General features: G+C 49.0%; 1 protein-coding gene across 10 annotated transcripts in view; it reads right to left on the reverse strand.

Moving 5' to 3' along the window:
- Positions 1 to 7,227: 7,227 nt before the first annotated feature.
- The window catches only part of Oit1 (oncoprotein induced transcript 1), a 29,827-nt gene continuing 21,263 nt past the window's right edge, over positions 7,228 to 15,791 (reverse strand). For 8 of the 10 annotated variants that reach the window (XM_011244736.1, XM_006517950.4, XM_006517954.3 and 5 more), the window contains 5 exons: positions 15,401 to 15,459; positions 13,755 to 13,805; positions 12,140 to 12,224; positions 10,373 to 10,499; positions 7,228 to 7,657 (listed from right to left, as the gene is read on the reverse strand). In XM_011244736.1, the coding sequence (XP_011243038.1) occupies positions 7,568 to 7,657; positions 10,373 to 10,499; positions 12,140 to 12,224; positions 13,755 to 13,805; positions 15,401 to 15,459 (412 nt within the window). In that variant the 3' untranslated portion in view covers positions 7,228 to 7,567. Of the gene's footprint in view, positions 7,658 to 9,406; positions 9,669 to 10,372; positions 10,500 to 12,139; positions 12,225 to 13,754; positions 13,806 to 15,400; positions 15,460 to 15,791 lie in introns of those variants that run through there. The other 2 variants (NM_146050.2, XM_006517949.4) reach the window with 2 other exon arrangements.

The following is a 15,791-nucleotide window of genomic DNA, read 5'->3' on the forward strand; positions in this document are numbered from 1 at the left end:
AAGGGGTCAATATGCCCCCACCCTTGGAGTAACATCCACACCCAGGAGCCTCAGCCACTCACGCTCTCAAAGCCGTCTCCAGCTCACAGCCAGGATTTGGTATGGAGAGCTGGTCAGGGCTCAAGGCAAAGCCTGAGGTAGTTAATGAATTGAACATAGTTCTAATGACACAGCAAAGCAGGTGCGTAGCCTACACACAAAGGACTATTCTAAACACGTCACCCAGCCCAGTTCCCACAGATGGTCTCTTAGATGGTAACTCCTACACACAAGGAGATGAATGGAAAACTGAACTGATGTGTCCACATCCCTGTATCTGCAGCAGGTTGGTCAGTCTGAAACTGTCATCATGCTTGTTTGTTTGTTTTGTTTTGTTTTGTTTCCATCCGCCTGTGCTGGACACGCCCTTAGCAGCCAGAGAACCTAGGTTATCTCTCACTGCAGAAATGGAGAAATCAGATAAAGGCTTTGCCTTGAACACCAACCAACTCTCCAGAGCCAATCCTGGCTGTGAGTTGGAGACGGCTTTGAGGGCGTGAGTGGCTGAGGTTCCTGGGTGTGGTTAGGCTCTATCTCTGGAGAATCCAATCCCCTAGCCACATGCAGAACTCCAGTATGACACACGGGGGTCCCCACCAATGCCTGGATTGTTTCCATGGCGTGAAGTATGTACCAGGCTTGGGTGGGCTTCAGGGATATGTCCAGGCTCTCCCTGTTCACGCTGATCTGTTTTGCAGCTCATTCTTGTATGCACAAAGGTGGTTTTCAGTGTTGCTCCAAAGCCAGAAGCACTTCAGTCAGGCTGTGGAGCTGCACATTCCTGGGCACCTTAAGGCCCTCTGGGGTGTCCCCAAGGGTCCTAATCTCCCAGCTTCCTGCCTCTCTCTGGAAGGAAAACCAAGGCAACCTGGAAGATGGAGCAGGGCAGAGATGGGGTGGTCACACGGCTGGGGAGAGGCAGTTGAACTCTGGCTGGCTTGGCCACACACTGCTTAGCAGAGAGCCAGCAGTTGAGCTTCCGGGGGGGGGGGGGGGCAGGGTGGGCCTATGGGGGGGTGCCAGTGTCAAGCCAGACAGCCTTATTAATAGGACATCTCTGAAGACAATTGGGTTGGGCTCTTCTAGAGCGGAAACTCTTGAAAGCAGACTATCATTCACTAGGATGGTGCCATGAGACGGCTGGAGGGCAACCGGCTGGGCTCAGGCCAGGAAAATGTCTGGAGGCTGGATTCCAGGCCAGAGGCCAAGTTCTCAAAGTGTCCCTAGCAGCCACTTTCCTTTTCTAACCACTAGGCTCCTCTCTAACACCAGCCTGGGGTAGAGATTAAGGCAGGAGTCACATTGGGATTAAATGCTAGCTCTTCCCTTCACAGCTCTGTAGCCTTGGGGACACCATTTAACTTTTCCTGACACTCAACACTCGTCCCATTCATCCACCAGTTCAGTAGTCGGGTGACCCCATGTAAACCGAAGCCTCCGTTTTACTAAAATGTCGGCTGAATCATGCCACTTCCATGCCACTTATCAGCTTATCCTTTGGGCTGTGACTGAAGCTCAGTTTGGGGTGCACAGAGACCTGGGTTCAGTCGCCAGCACTGACTGAAAGTGGTATGCTGCTGTGTGCTTGCCACCTGAGCACTCAGGAAGTAGAGGCAGAAAAATCAGGTCATGCTGAGTTACATAGTGAGTTCAAGGCCAGCCTGGGCTACATGCGGCTCTTTCTCTAAACCAAAGAAAAATAAGATCATAAACGTTATGATGGGCTGGAGGGGCTACAATGGCCCCATCCTGTAAGGCTGAGGAAGAAGGAGGTATCGATTTGGATAAAGCTTCTTCATAGCAGGGCATTGCTGCCATCGTGCTGATAATAACGATGCTGAATTCTGTGCCCACTGGAGAGTCCCGGGTGTCTAACACCTTAACTCAGTGGCTTTCCAAGATTGGACCAGGGGAAATCCTGCTGCCACCCATTTCCTAGAGACAGAGCCTACATGGAACAGGTTTTATGAAGATTTGGCATTTGGTGGTAGAGGGCCAACTATATAAAACACCTCCACCTCCAAGTTTACCGGGAAGATTGACCACGCCATGTTTGCTTCGAGAACCTTGTTTGCTACTCTCATCCCTCCTGCAACCCCTCAAGACTCTGGTCTACAGTGCCCGTCCTATACCACAGGAACTTGCGTTTGCTGTTCTCACTCTGCCTCTATGCCCACCCACCCCCACTTATCTTTTGGTTCTTGCCTGATTCTTTCCTTTGGACCCCCGACTGTCAGGCATCACCTCCTGAGAGAAGCCTTCTTTGGGCTTCCATGCAAAGTCACCTCCTGGGCTCCCTGGTCAATATTTCCTCATAGCACTTAGCAACTGAAATATTTCTGTGGGCTTTGCGCACCTCTCCAGTCTGGAATGAAGTTGTCATGTCTTGTGTATTAGTTTCTCCCTAGCTTTAGGACAGTGTTGGTCCCATTGCAGTAGCTCAGGTGCCCAATGGTGGTGGAGTTACTGAAACAGTCTAAGTATGGAGTGGGTTCTGCCTCACTCTGTGAAAGAGGTCCCGACAGGGGCTGGGGCAGGTTCAGTAGGGAAAGTGCTTTCTATACAAGAATGAAAACCCAAGCTGGATCCTCTGCACCCGTGTAAAACACTGGGCATGTAACATCTACCTATAAACCAGTGCTGGGATGCAGAGGCAGGGAGAGCCCGGGAGCTGGAGTAGTAAGCTCCTGGCTCAGTGTGATAGCTAATCTTGGTTTTCCACTGGATTACATCTGGAAGTGACTAAAACCTAAGCGGTTAGACACACCTGTGAGGGGTTTTTCTTGATTGGATCATTTGAGGTGGGAAGACACCCATAATCTGGATCATCTGAGGCCAGAAGAGCCACCCTAAATGTGCCTCCCCGCCATTTCAGATGGCAGCCTACCAAAAAGGACGTGGAACAAAGAAGCCTTTTGCTTTTTGCCTGCTTGCCTTCACTCTCGATGACAAGTTCCAGCTGAGATATCCAGCCTCATGGACTGAACAGCTACTAAATTTTTGGTCTTTCCATTGGGAGACAGCCATTGTTGGGTGAGCCAGAACTCAGCTATATTAGGGTTCTCTAGAATAACAGAACTTATGGAACAAATAAATATCTCTCTATAATCAGAAAGGGGATTTGTTAGAATGACTTACAGGCTGTGGTCCAGCTAATCCATTCAGTCCACGAGGCTGGATGTCTTAGTTGGTCTTCAGGAGACAACAGTTTCCTAAGGTAGGCTCTGCTGCCAGTGAAGGAATGGATTTGCTAGTGAGGGTGAGAGCAATCAGGCAAAGAGCAAAAGTTCCTTCTATCTGTCCTTGTGCAGGTTTCTAGCAGTGGGCCTGGCCCAGATTAGACATGAGTTTACCCAGATCAAAGGATTAAAGGTCTGCCTTCCCACCTCAAGATCTGGATTAGAAGTGGATCTATTCACTTCGGGTTAAGCAAAACTCCTTCACAGGTATGCCTCTCCATTTGGGGGTTTTGGATAGTTCTAGATGTAATCAAGTTGACAACCAAGTATTGCCACTATGACAGCCTGCAAGCCACTATAATGACCCCTTTGGTACATATCATTCTATCAGAGATTCATTCCATCACGTCTGTTCCTCTAACCCTAACACAGAGAGACGCTGTCTCAAAAACAAAGTGAACGGTGACATTGGAAATCGTCTTATCAACATCTGGCCTCAATATGCATACATCTGTGGGATGCATATGCACATCACACACACACACACACACACACACACACACACATGCTCACACACGTGCGCACACACACACTCATAACACTCTCACATACATACACTCACATATACATATACACCCATGCAATCACACACGCACACACTCACATACACTCACACCCATATGCACACTCATGCACACATACTCACACATACATCACTGCATGACAAATTTGAATTCCATAGCTCTTGTGCTGTATTCTCTCCAGCCCACATTGTGTGCCTTTGCTCCGCACTCCTTTCTTCTCCAGTACAGTCTGGCATGGGCTCAGCTTCCTTCCTGCTGGGAGAGAGGTTGCAAAGGGCCCAGATGGCCATCTGCTGGAGCAGTCAACCTGAAGTCGCCCTCCATCTCCTAATTATCCACTGGCCTTGCTCTTGGTAAAGTAGAAGGGAAGGAGGGCCACACGTTCATTACATTTCCCTCATCTCTCTGGTCTCCTGCTGAAGTCAGGTTTACTGGCTGCATGGGGGCCTAGTGACTGAGCCTTCTTTTGGCCTTTGAAGCCCAGCTCTGGGCAGAAGGACCCAGTGCAATGTCCAGACCACACTACGAGAGCTGGAGGTATGGGACTGTCCTCAGGGAAATGGAGGGCCAGGATTCTGGGTCCCTCTTGGTACTTTCTCACCGGGTGGCTCCACACCCCCTAGCCTCTTGCTTTTCATCTGCAAAATGGAAATAAATAGCTACTCCTTTCCAGTAACCAGTGGGAGATGACCAGGACCACAGAGGGGGCAAGCTTCGGAAAGAGACACTGTGACCAACTGGTTTCTATTCTTCCCAAAGCTACAATGGCATAGGGCTGGGGTGTGGTCCCCAAGGTTCTGTGTAATTTTCAAATGTCATCAGAGGCATTCAGGGGCACACAGAGAAGAGGAGAGGCAGTGAAGAGAGGAGGGGAAGAGAACACTTCCCTCAGAGTGAAGGTATCCGAAGGGTGTGTTCAGGTGGTGACAGACAGTGGGATTCCTGGTCTTATTGGGAGACACTTCACCTGTGTGGGTCTGGACAGAACACTTGACCTTTCTGAACCTTCTTGTGTGAAAGGGAATATTGTGGTCCCTATTCCATGATACCTTGAGGATAAAGTGAGGTAGTACTGATGTTTGGCTCTGGGCAGAGCTTCTAGGAGTCTGCAGTTCTCCAGTGGCAAGGTGCTGCTATTATCATGATGCCAATAAAGTGTTGAGTCTTTCTCATTTTGGTGAGACCCCGAGAGCCAGTTCAAACCGCTTTCCAAGAGTTAAGAGCCAGGCACCTTGTCCTCCTCCCTTTCATTCCTATGCTGCCATCTGCTGGCGAGAATCAGAATTGCAGCTTCAAGAGAGCTCAAGTCACATTTGGCCTAAGGTCACTCTCAGGGTACACAACAGGCCTAGCCCTGGCAGGGAGCCAGGAAGCCCATACAAGCCTCAAATCCTGAGGCCCAGCATCAGCACGCAGAGACTCTTGGAGGCTTGTCTACAGCGATGAGCAAGTCAACCCCAAGTCTCGTCCATTTTACCTTTTGAATTAGACCACACACATGGCCTCTCCTGACTTAGCTCATATCTTGTGCAGCTTCTCGGCCTCCTGGCCGCGACATAACATGGAGTTTTATAAAAATGGTAGACCTAACCATTCCATGTCTAGTTTAAACATCCATGACACCACTGTCCCAGGTCCAAGCTCTCTGCCATGCACAGAAAACTGGCACTCAGCTCATCCACTTACCCTGTAGTCCTCCCAGGCTTTGCTCGCAGACAGGTCTGCCCATCCGAACACACACCTCTCCGTTCCACTGCTGCTAGCTGACTTCTAGGCTCTCTACAGAGGGCTCCTGTGGGTGCTACCATTTGAAGCCATCATAGGTGAGAGGACCTGGATGCGGTAGTGCTGTTCCCCCCTCCTCTGCTGCTTCGCCAAGCTCCTTCATCCCAGGGAGTCTCCTTACTCAGTTCTAAGCTGGTTACATGGTCTCAACCTCCTCTGGTACCCTGTGTAATGTGCACAGTGTCTCCACATACACCCAGATGGCCACCCAGGTCCCTTGAAAATAGTGACCACTGCTAAGGGCTGTCTGCCAAGTCCTATACGCTAACCATGAACTTGCTTTTTGGAGACTTTATTGGCTCCTTTTAAATCTTATAGGCTATCTTTGCTCGTTGTAAATATGCCTTTTCAGGAATGTGTTCATGAAAACTGGCTGCCATGTTCCTCCCATGGTGGGTTTCTGATGCACTATACTGGTGTGGGCACAGGGGTTTTCTGAGGTCTGAAGACCTTCTAGGGTAGTCTGGAACAGAGGCGCTTACTGGAATGGCTGGGCAGCTATCTCCTTCCTCAGCTCAGCTCACTCAAGGCTCTCACACTGGCACTTGTGTCTCACACCACCATGGCCCCTGGTCCAGGGTTCCCAACGTCTTCTCTTCACCAGGCCTTGTCCCATGTAAAGTCTTCCCTGGCAGGGCTTAGATACCACTCAAGACTGGGGCTCTCCCCCAGTAAAGCTCGAAGTCTTCAGCACACAATTCTATGAGCACCTCTAGGATCTGATGTAGAGCAGTGCTTCTCAACCTTCCTCATGCTGTGACCCTTTAATAGAGTTCTCCATGTTGTGGTGACCCCAACCATAAAATTATTTCATTGAGACTTCCTAAGTATAATCTGGCTACTGTTATGAATCAAAATATAAACATCTTATATGCAGAATATCTAATATATGACCCCCTAAAGAGGTCATGTCCCACAGGTTGAGAACCACTGGTCTAGAACCTGAGAACTGGACCCTCTTAGGGATCCTAATCCATAGTCTTATCACCATGCATGTCTTTTGATTATTCTCCTTCATTGCACCTACTTGTCAGCTGGCACTGACATCTTTTGGCCACTGACCCCTTGTGCAGACACAGGTGGCCTCTTGTCCCTGCATGGGGTGGATAAGAAGTGTCCAGGGATGCACACCACCAGCACCCCCCCACCAAGTCTGAAGGATGCCATCTCTGTGCGGTGTGCTCTACAGAGTCCCAAAGTTCACGGTGGAAGCTCACTCTAGTCTCCAGCAGTAGGGTTAATAACACCCCTGATTGGCCGCCCCCTACCCCAAACACAATGCCTGTCCTTGCATGCTTCCTTTAGATTCTGCCTCTCGGGACCCCAAAGCCAGGCAGATGTTTAGAGACCTGTTTAGTACTGCAGACATTTTCCCTTCCTCTTTTGCTCCAGCTCTGGCTTGCCTTAAAAGGGCACATCAAGATGACGGTCTGTGTGCCCTGTTTTCTAGGCTCCCCTGCTCCTGTCCATCTTGGGAACCAAGTTCATTCCTGCCTGCCCAAAATTCCAGGAAACTAGGCTTCAGGCTCCATCCCAGCTGCCAAATGAGCTGTCTCCTACCTGTCCAGACCAGGCCCCTTGTTAACTGAGACTAGACCAGTATGTTCCCAGGGAGAATCACAGCAATGGGAGAGATGGGAAACGTTCAAAATCAGCAAAAATAGAATTTAATTCTGCTCAAGTAAGTGTAGGCAGCCAGTCCTTCTGGAGACAACCATGGCAGTCTTGGAAGGTCTTGTTCTCTCTACCAACAGCCGGTTCCACAGGCCCCATGGCCGCCCATCCTCAAGATGGCCACTATGGGGCAGTGGGAGGCTGTTGCTTCCTTAGACGGGAAGTGAGTCACTGTGTGCAGGGGATGATCAGAGCGTACCATATGGCTTCTTTCTTCCTCCCAGTCAGCTCCTGCCAGCATAGACCCAGCACTCCTGGGTTCTGCTCTCAAGTCCGTTGGGCATTTCTTTGGCTCCCTAGGCCACCCTACATTACTTTCCGTGGCACACAGCCCTCGAGCTCTAGCAACTCCGGCCATCCGTCATATTTGTTTGTTTCTGGGTTGTTCTTTAAGAACTAGGGAGAGAAGAGAGATGTTTCAGACACTGAGTGGTCAAGGCTGTCTAGGACTCATGGAGAAAGCATTTGCACTTTGAGTCTCAGAGGGCTCACTTACTCTGCCATAGCCCCATTTTACAGATGGGGCCAGAAGCTCAGGGCAGGACCACAACTTGCTCTGGGTCTCAGCAATGGGGTCAGAGCCTACTACACCCCACAGGCTCATCAAGGACTGGGAAAGCATGGGAGCTGCCGTTCTCCTCCAAAGCCCCCACTAACCTCCCATAGAATCCCAAATCATGACCGAAACAGCATGGAGAAGGGGGATCGTAACAGTGCGCATTTGCTGCATGCTTAGCACGGTCCCAAGCTGCTTTATGTACTTAATCTGCACAACAGTCCTGGGAAGTGCATACTGTTCCATTCTGTGGGGGAAACTGAGGCATGGAGAGGTAGTGTCACTTTGTGTGGGAAATTCTCCATGTGATTTCTCTAACATGTTTCCAGTATGGGGACATAGGACATCACTGGGGGCTTGCTTCATGGTCATCTGCTCTTGATGGATATGGACCCTTCCCTACAAGGAGGAAGAAAGAGGACCTGCTTGGCCAGTGCAGCCTGAGCTCCGCCCACTGTCCTGTGCGCTGGAGCCCAGTCCAGGCCCTGCATTCTCACCCAGAGGCTGTGAACATTCTTCCCTATCTTCTCCAAGCTTAGGTCATCTTGAACTAGGCCTGATTTCTAAATTTGGGTGATGGCTAATTTTGATTGCCCATTAGCTGGACTGACAAGTGTCTAGGAGTGTAAAATACTCCTTTGGGTATATCTGTGCGAGTGTTTCAAGAAAGGATTAGTGAAGGAGGAAGTTATTAATTCAAGCCACTCCATTCATAGACTGGGAACCTGGATAAGGAGGGTGGGGGAGTGAGAGCCGTGAGCTGGAGAGATGGCCCAGTGGGTAAGAGCACTGACTGCTCTTCCAGAGCTCCTGAGTTCAATTCCCAGCAACCACAGGGTGGCTCACAACCATCTGTAATGAGATCTGATGCCCTTTTCTGGTGTGTCTGAAGACAGCTACAGTGTACTTATGTATAATAATAAATAGATCTTTGGACAAGAGCGAGCAGAGGTCCTAAAAATTCAATTCCCAACAACCACATGAAGGTTCACAACTATCTGTACAGCTACAGTGTACTCACATACATAAAATAAAAAATAAATCTTAAAAAAAAAAAGAAAGAAAGAAAAGCGAGAGCCGCTAGCCCAGGCATCTGCTCTCTGCTTCCCGGCCTCCACAAGGTGGGCTGCTTTGCCCTGCCAAGTTGGGCTGAAGCCTCTGAGAGCGGGAACCAAAGCAAATTTGCCCTTTACATTGTTCTCTCAAATCTGCATCACAGCACAGATGTAAGAACATATCTCAATTTCTAATGTGAATATGTCCTCATAGAATCACAAATATATGAGCCAGCACTGTCCAGTCAAGGACACAGCAGGGCCCTCCTCCTAGAGTTGAGCCCTGCTTCTGCACTGTCTTCTCAGCGCTGCCTGCATTTCAGTCTCTACACATCTGGGCTGCTGTGCCGTCTCATCATCACATAGGCACCCTCTCTGCCTCCCGGCTCTTCCCTGGTGCTCTTTGTGCTTCTGGCGAGGCTTCCTGAGAGACAAGGACATCTTTGTGAAGCTGGGCAAACCCCTGTGAGAAGTGTGCTGCCTCTCAGAGTTGTTCTGAGGCCTGAGCTCTCCATGCCTGTGGTATCTCACACATGTGCGAAGATGATAACTGTATGTGCTTGACTGCATGATAGATGGGTCCCAGCCAGCAGCTTGCTTGGCATATGCAGAATGAGTGCTTATTGTGGGCTGGATCCTGCCACTGTCTTGCATGTGCCCCTCATGGGTCCCCAGCACTTTCCTTTTGAGTCTACAAAGTCTTTGGTGTAGCATCATTAACTCTTAGCTCCCATCTTGGGATCTGGGTGGTGCTGGGAAGGACAGGTCAGTTCTAGGTTTCTCCGATTGCTCCAGGCTGCAGTGTACAGAACAGGGGAAAAGGGCTAACTGTCTCTGGAGCCTTCAAGCTCTGATTATCCCCCCTCCATTCTCCGAGTATTCTCAAACTCCGCACTGGAGTTTCCTAGACCCCCGTGCTCAGGGCCCCCCTAGGCCATGGCCACAGAGTTCAGTACTTCTTTCCATGTGCTGGGCTGCTGTTGTTCCCTTCCTGGTACAGGGCCATAATCTCCATCGGGAGCTCCCAGGGGCACTCAAAACAAAGCCTCACAGCTCCAAAACTCTTCCCTTTACTGGTGAGACGGAAGGCCCGGGGAACACGGGCTTGTCAAGGTCACAGCTGGGACCAGAAGCCAGCTATTTAGCTCCCCACCTTTCCCTACCCCAACATGGCTTTTTTTTCCTCTAGATTTCTTTCTTTCTTCCACTTCAATTTAATGTCATCTTCCTTCTCCCCCACCCCTTGTCCTCTCTTTTTTGGGCACTTATAAATTCATATATGAGCCACCTCTTGCAAGGTAGCTTCCTGTTGGGATTTGGTCAGTTGGACCACCCAAAACTGAGGTGAATTTTGAGCAGTTGGGCAGTGTTGCACGCTGGTTCTGTAGAGAGTCTCTGACCAACAATACAGCCTACGTGAGTTACTGTCTTTCCATCCCCTGAAGCTCCTGCAGGGTCCACCTCCCCCTCACTCAGACGGGGAGGCAGCCAGGAACCCACCTGCTCATATGGGCTTTTACTCTTGAGGTCTTTAGCACCTACAAAGACCCAGCTGTCCCGGAAGCCCAGCTGCTTGGCGTAGGAACTTCCCAGGTTGGAGAAAAGCGTCTTGATTTTGTCGTTCATTCTGCGAGAGAAAACAGTTCAGGTGAGGCTGCAGACATTGGTGGGAGGTGGGACCAGGGTGAGGTTCCCAATGACCGGCCCCACTCTCCACTGCACCTGTAGCACCTGACTTCAAAATTCCCTGGGATTGGGCTTGGGGTCTGAGACTTTCCCACAGAGCTTTGGGTGGCTGGGAGAGTGAGCAGCACTGCTCTGTTAGAGGCACTGCATGCTTTTCTAGAAAGCATGGGGCATCGTAAAGATCTAACTGAAAGGTGGAGCTTACCCTTCTTGCCTGGCAGAACCGTCATAAACATTTTAACATGGTCATGAGTTGTTTAATGATGGGATCCATTCTAAGAGACGTGTTGTTAGGTGAGTTAGGTATGAACATTGAGAGTGTATTTACACACGCCAAGTTGGCTACAACGTTCATTAAATGATCTGATTTTAATGGGGCTATACAGTGTGCAGTTAGTATGTAGCACAAGTGAATTTCTTCTTCTTCTTAAATATGTATGTACACACATGTACATGTACAATTGTAATTGTGTGCACAGAATGTGTGTGTATGTGTGTGTATATATATATATATATATATATATATATATATATATATATATATATATATATGCGTATGCATGTGTATGTGTGTTAGCCCAAGGCTGATGTCAAGAATATTTCTCAATCATTCTTTCAAGTTATTCTTTTAAGTCAGGGTTTCTCAGTCAAATACAGAACTCACTGATATGGCTAGTTTGGCTAACCTTCTTGCTCTGATCATCCATTGGTTTGGCCTTCAGAGGCTAGAATTACAGGCTGGCTACAGTGTCTACCTATCACGGATGTCGGTTCTGTGTATTCGAACTCACTCTCCACCCTTTTTCAGCAAGCTCATTATCTATTAAGCCATCTCACCAGCCTAAGGAATACACACACACACACACACACACACACACACATCTTACTCAGGCCTAGAGGGGTGAGTGTGGCGGTTTGACTAAGGATCGTCCCCGTAGGCTCATAGACTTGAATGCTTTGTCATTAGGTAGTGGAACTGTTTGAAAGGATTAGAAGGTATGAGCTGGTTGGAGGAAGTGTGTCACTGGGGATAAAGTCCAGGCTAGGCTCATCTTGTTCTTTCTCTTTTTCTACCCATAGATTAGGATGTAGCTCTCAGCTACTTCTCCAATGTCATGCCTGCCTGTCTGCTGCCATGCTTTCTGCCCTGATGATAATGGACTAAGCTACTGAAACAGGCAAGCTGAACCCCAATGAAATGCTTTCTATTATAAGAGTAGCTTTGGTTATGGTGTCTCTTTACAGCAATAGAACACTGACTAAGACAGTGAGCATCCTTGCAAGTCCTCAATGTTTTTCACACCATCATTTGCAATGTGTCTTTTTGTGTGCACATATAATGATATATGTCACTGTGCTATAATTTCTGTAACCAGCTAGTTGCTACTGGATGGGGAATGTCTGCCACCATTGTAGTGAAGGGTAAGTCATACTATCAAAACATTTTCCATGCTTCCCTGACTCCTTTGTCAGGATATTTTGAGGAAGGTGGACTTTCAGGAAAGTGGGGAAGTGGATGTAGGTGTGGAAGTATTAGGTTTGTATCCTCATGTAGCCTAGCAGGTGGAGTGTTCCACTTACTTGGTCCCTGGGTCATCATAGGAGGCTACCAGCACCAGGGTGCTATCTGGAATTTCCGTAAGGAAGTTCAGCAGGAGTTGGGGGTCTGGGGAGGAAGAAAAGAGGCACTGGACTTTAGGAGAAATGACTGCTGGTCATCCTTATTCTTTTCTACTACTCTAGTGACCCAGGGAGGACCTGGGCCAAGCTGACGGGAGCCCAGAATCCAGGTGGAGGCAGTATGATGGTGGTGGGGGTTCCCTCCCATTGCGTTGTCCTAGGGTAGGAAAGTGAGAGAACATAAAGAGGGGATTTCATTCATGTGACTTGGAGTGGTGACTAGATGCTGGCATTTTAAAGTCCCCTGGGTATCTAGACCATTCTTGCCTAGCATGCACAAAGGCCTGAGTTGGATCCCTGGTACCATATAGACCTAGTGTGATAGCACATGCCTGTAGTCCCAGCACTTGGGAGGTAGAGGCAAGAGGGTCAGAATTTGTAGATCTCCACTGTCCAAGACCACATGGCATCTTCTAAATTACCACAGATTGCCTAGACTGTTGGTAATCCTTGGTAACGCACGAAGTTTGAAGCCTAGGATTCACGAGTCTCTGTCTCAAAACAGAACAGCTCTCTGGGATCTTGTGACATATATACAAAGACGAGCAATGGCCCTGTGGATGGCATCTTTGTGAAGTTTACATGTGATAATTTGGGGCATGCAATACATGCCTGTAAATGGGATTACAAATTGTTAGCAGAACTGGCTACATAATTTGTGGAGTTTAGTGCAAAATAAAGATGTAGGACCACCGATCAAAAAAGATTAAGAATGTCAGGACTATAGATGCTCTATAGAGCCTCAAACTGGCAGCCAAACTGTTCATGGGACTCAGATGCCTGGATTCCAGCCCAAGGAGGCCTTTTCTGACTATTGTGGTAAAGAAGGAAGAGAGCAGTCACATCCTAAGAGTCAGCCACGTGCACAGGGCTAAAAAGAACAAAACACACTATGTGGAGAAGCAATATCTGCAGAGAGATGGGGAGGGAGGCGCCTCTTGGAGTCCTGTCCATACCTTTGGAGATTACGTCCTATGCTTGGGTCCATTAGGGATCACTACAGCCTCGACTTTTATAGATCGTTCTCCTTGTCAGGGCTTGAGTAGGTACCAGGGCCTTATACCCTCAACCTCAGCACAACAGTTGGTGCGCGCATGTTTGGAACCAATGTCAACCATGGTGTTTCTTGGCCTGGAGGTTTGCCTGGCCTCTCAGAGCCCTCCTGCCCCTGAGGGCTAGCCAGAATTGCTAGGAAGTGATGAGGCACCAGAGCTTCGAGCATACCCCCTTGGCCGTGCCTGACATGGTGTGTGGCAGTTCTCTAATTCCACAGAGTGGCTTTCTTTATCTTTTTTTCCTCCTGTCCCGCCCCTTTGACTACCATGGACATATCTTGAGATCAGCTTCTAAATAAACCATAATATTCAAACAGTGATCTAAGGATCTATGCCTCAGACCCCAGGATGGCGTTTAAAGCAGTAGGATGGCCCTCAACGTTCCCATCCTGTGTAAACAACTTCCCTGCCCTATTAAGGGGCTCAGCCCCCATGACATCAGTGCCAACAGCAGTGCCTACCTCCAGAGTACATGTCAAAGCTGTCCTTTTTCATCACCTGGCCAGTTGATCCTAGTGAAAAGAGAGTTATTACTTCCCATAATGTGAGCCACCCCGCTTGTCATTTTGCTGAGTCTGGCTCATGTGTAGTGTAAAGCTTCAAATCAGATTGAGAGCTGAGTGAAACTAGGTCCTGTGAGCATCACACAGGGCCACAATAGGGGCCTAAGGATTCCTAGGCCGAGGCTTATTTGAGAGGCAGAACATCCTGGCTGAACATCCAGAATACAACAGAATCTAACCACTCAAGATCTGCGATCTGTCATGACAGCTGCTCACACAGAACTCAGCATTTCATCCTCAATCTTTGCACAAATTCAACGGGTTATTGGTTTGAAATGAAATGCATCTGAAACAGTAAGTATAGTAGATATGTTATCTGCAAAAACTATTATAAGGGCATGGTTATCACTATTCCCACATAAGTGGGAAATCTGCAAGCCAAATCTTCTAACTTTTGGGAGATATGGAATTTTCAGTGATTTTCAGGGTCCTTGGATTTTCAGGGTCTGAATGGCGTTTGTGGCATTGGGGCAAAACCCCTTGGCATTCTGGAGGAAAGCCGCAGGTGTCAGCCTTCACCACTAGATGGCAGTATTGCAGAGGGTATGGCTGTGCTGTGGCTTCTTGAAGCCATCATGGCCAGTGGCAGTTCTCCCAGTAAATGGAACAGGCTTACCTTGGCGAAGCCCTCCCAGAATCTCAGAGCCATATGGAGCTTTACCCAGGGACTTTGGAAGGGGTTGTGTGTCTCTGTGAGGCATTGCTCATTTGTGGGATTTTCTAACCAGGGTAGAGGAGACTAGCATGGTCTGAACTGTTTCTCAAAGGAAGCTCTCTGCACAGCACAAGGTTAGGAGCCAGCCATGTTTAGCTTTACTGCTCTGGCTAATTATTATCTATGAGGAGCCTGATGCGCCACCCTAGACACATGCTGGAGACACGGTAGTATAAGAAGTCTGTCTCCTGGGGACGGCCTGATCTGGGTTCCAGTCTCTACACAGTGTATGCTCAACATGTTAACTTTTATTGTCACTGATTACTATTATTATTGTTGTTGTTATTAATTTTATTAATCACTTTGGCTTTGTAGAGATCAGACAGGAAGTCTCGTTCTGGGACCTTCCTTTCCTCTTTCCTTCCCTGCTGCCTGGAAGGAGAACTTTTTCCTGATCTTTTTTCCCTGCTGGGTTTTAGCTGTAGCTAGCCATCACCACACTGGAACCTCCTGTCCTGCCTATCACATCTCAGCCCCCTTACTGAAATGCCTATAGGGATCACGAAGCCAGGCCTGTCCTTGTCGCTGTTCTCAGTGTTCTGCCAGGGCCTGGTTCACATTAGCTGGTGTCCACACTTGTGAAGTTAAGAGTGATGTGTATGCAGCATGTGAGCTCACCCTGCCACCATCTGCCCACCGAGACTTCATGTGTGTTGGTCTAGGCTGGACTGGCTTTGAGGGTGGTGCCATGGGTCACAGCAGTGAACACTTTGGACAGGAGCCTAGGCTATCAGGCCTGTAAGACCTGCTGCTCCCTAGTCCAGCCTCGCCCTGTCCTGAGTCCCACAGGATGACTCAGCAGGTGACACGTCCCCTTCCTGTTACTCACCGTTCACCAGAGCAACGTTCAGGCCTCTGCCCACGTTGTTTCGCACTGGACTCATGATACTGCAGACGGAAAAGGAAAGTGAACTAGGCCGGTGGCCCCAGGAGCAGAAGAAAAGCTCTGCCTTAGAGTTGGGGACCTTCATAGGGCCTACCTCTGGGCCCAAGGACTAGCAGACACTGTAGTGGCCTGGGCTTCTGAAAGCTGGTGGTGGGCTGTGTTCTTTGGGCTGTCACCCATTACTCCATGGTACACTTGGGCCAGTCTGCACAGGGATGGGTGAGGGAGAGTCCCTGCCTGGGGTTTTTGAGGTATCAGGGTAGGGTGCTCCCCTATTCTAGGATGTGAACAAGTAGAGAACAGAATTTTGCCACTCAAGCAGAGTTGGTTCCTT

This window comes from Mus musculus, chromosome 14 (assembly GCF_000001635.26).
Source record: "Mus musculus strain C57BL/6J chromosome 14, GRCm38.p6 C57BL/6J".
Lineage (NCBI taxonomy): Eukaryota > Metazoa > Chordata > Mammalia > Rodentia > Muridae > Mus > Mus musculus.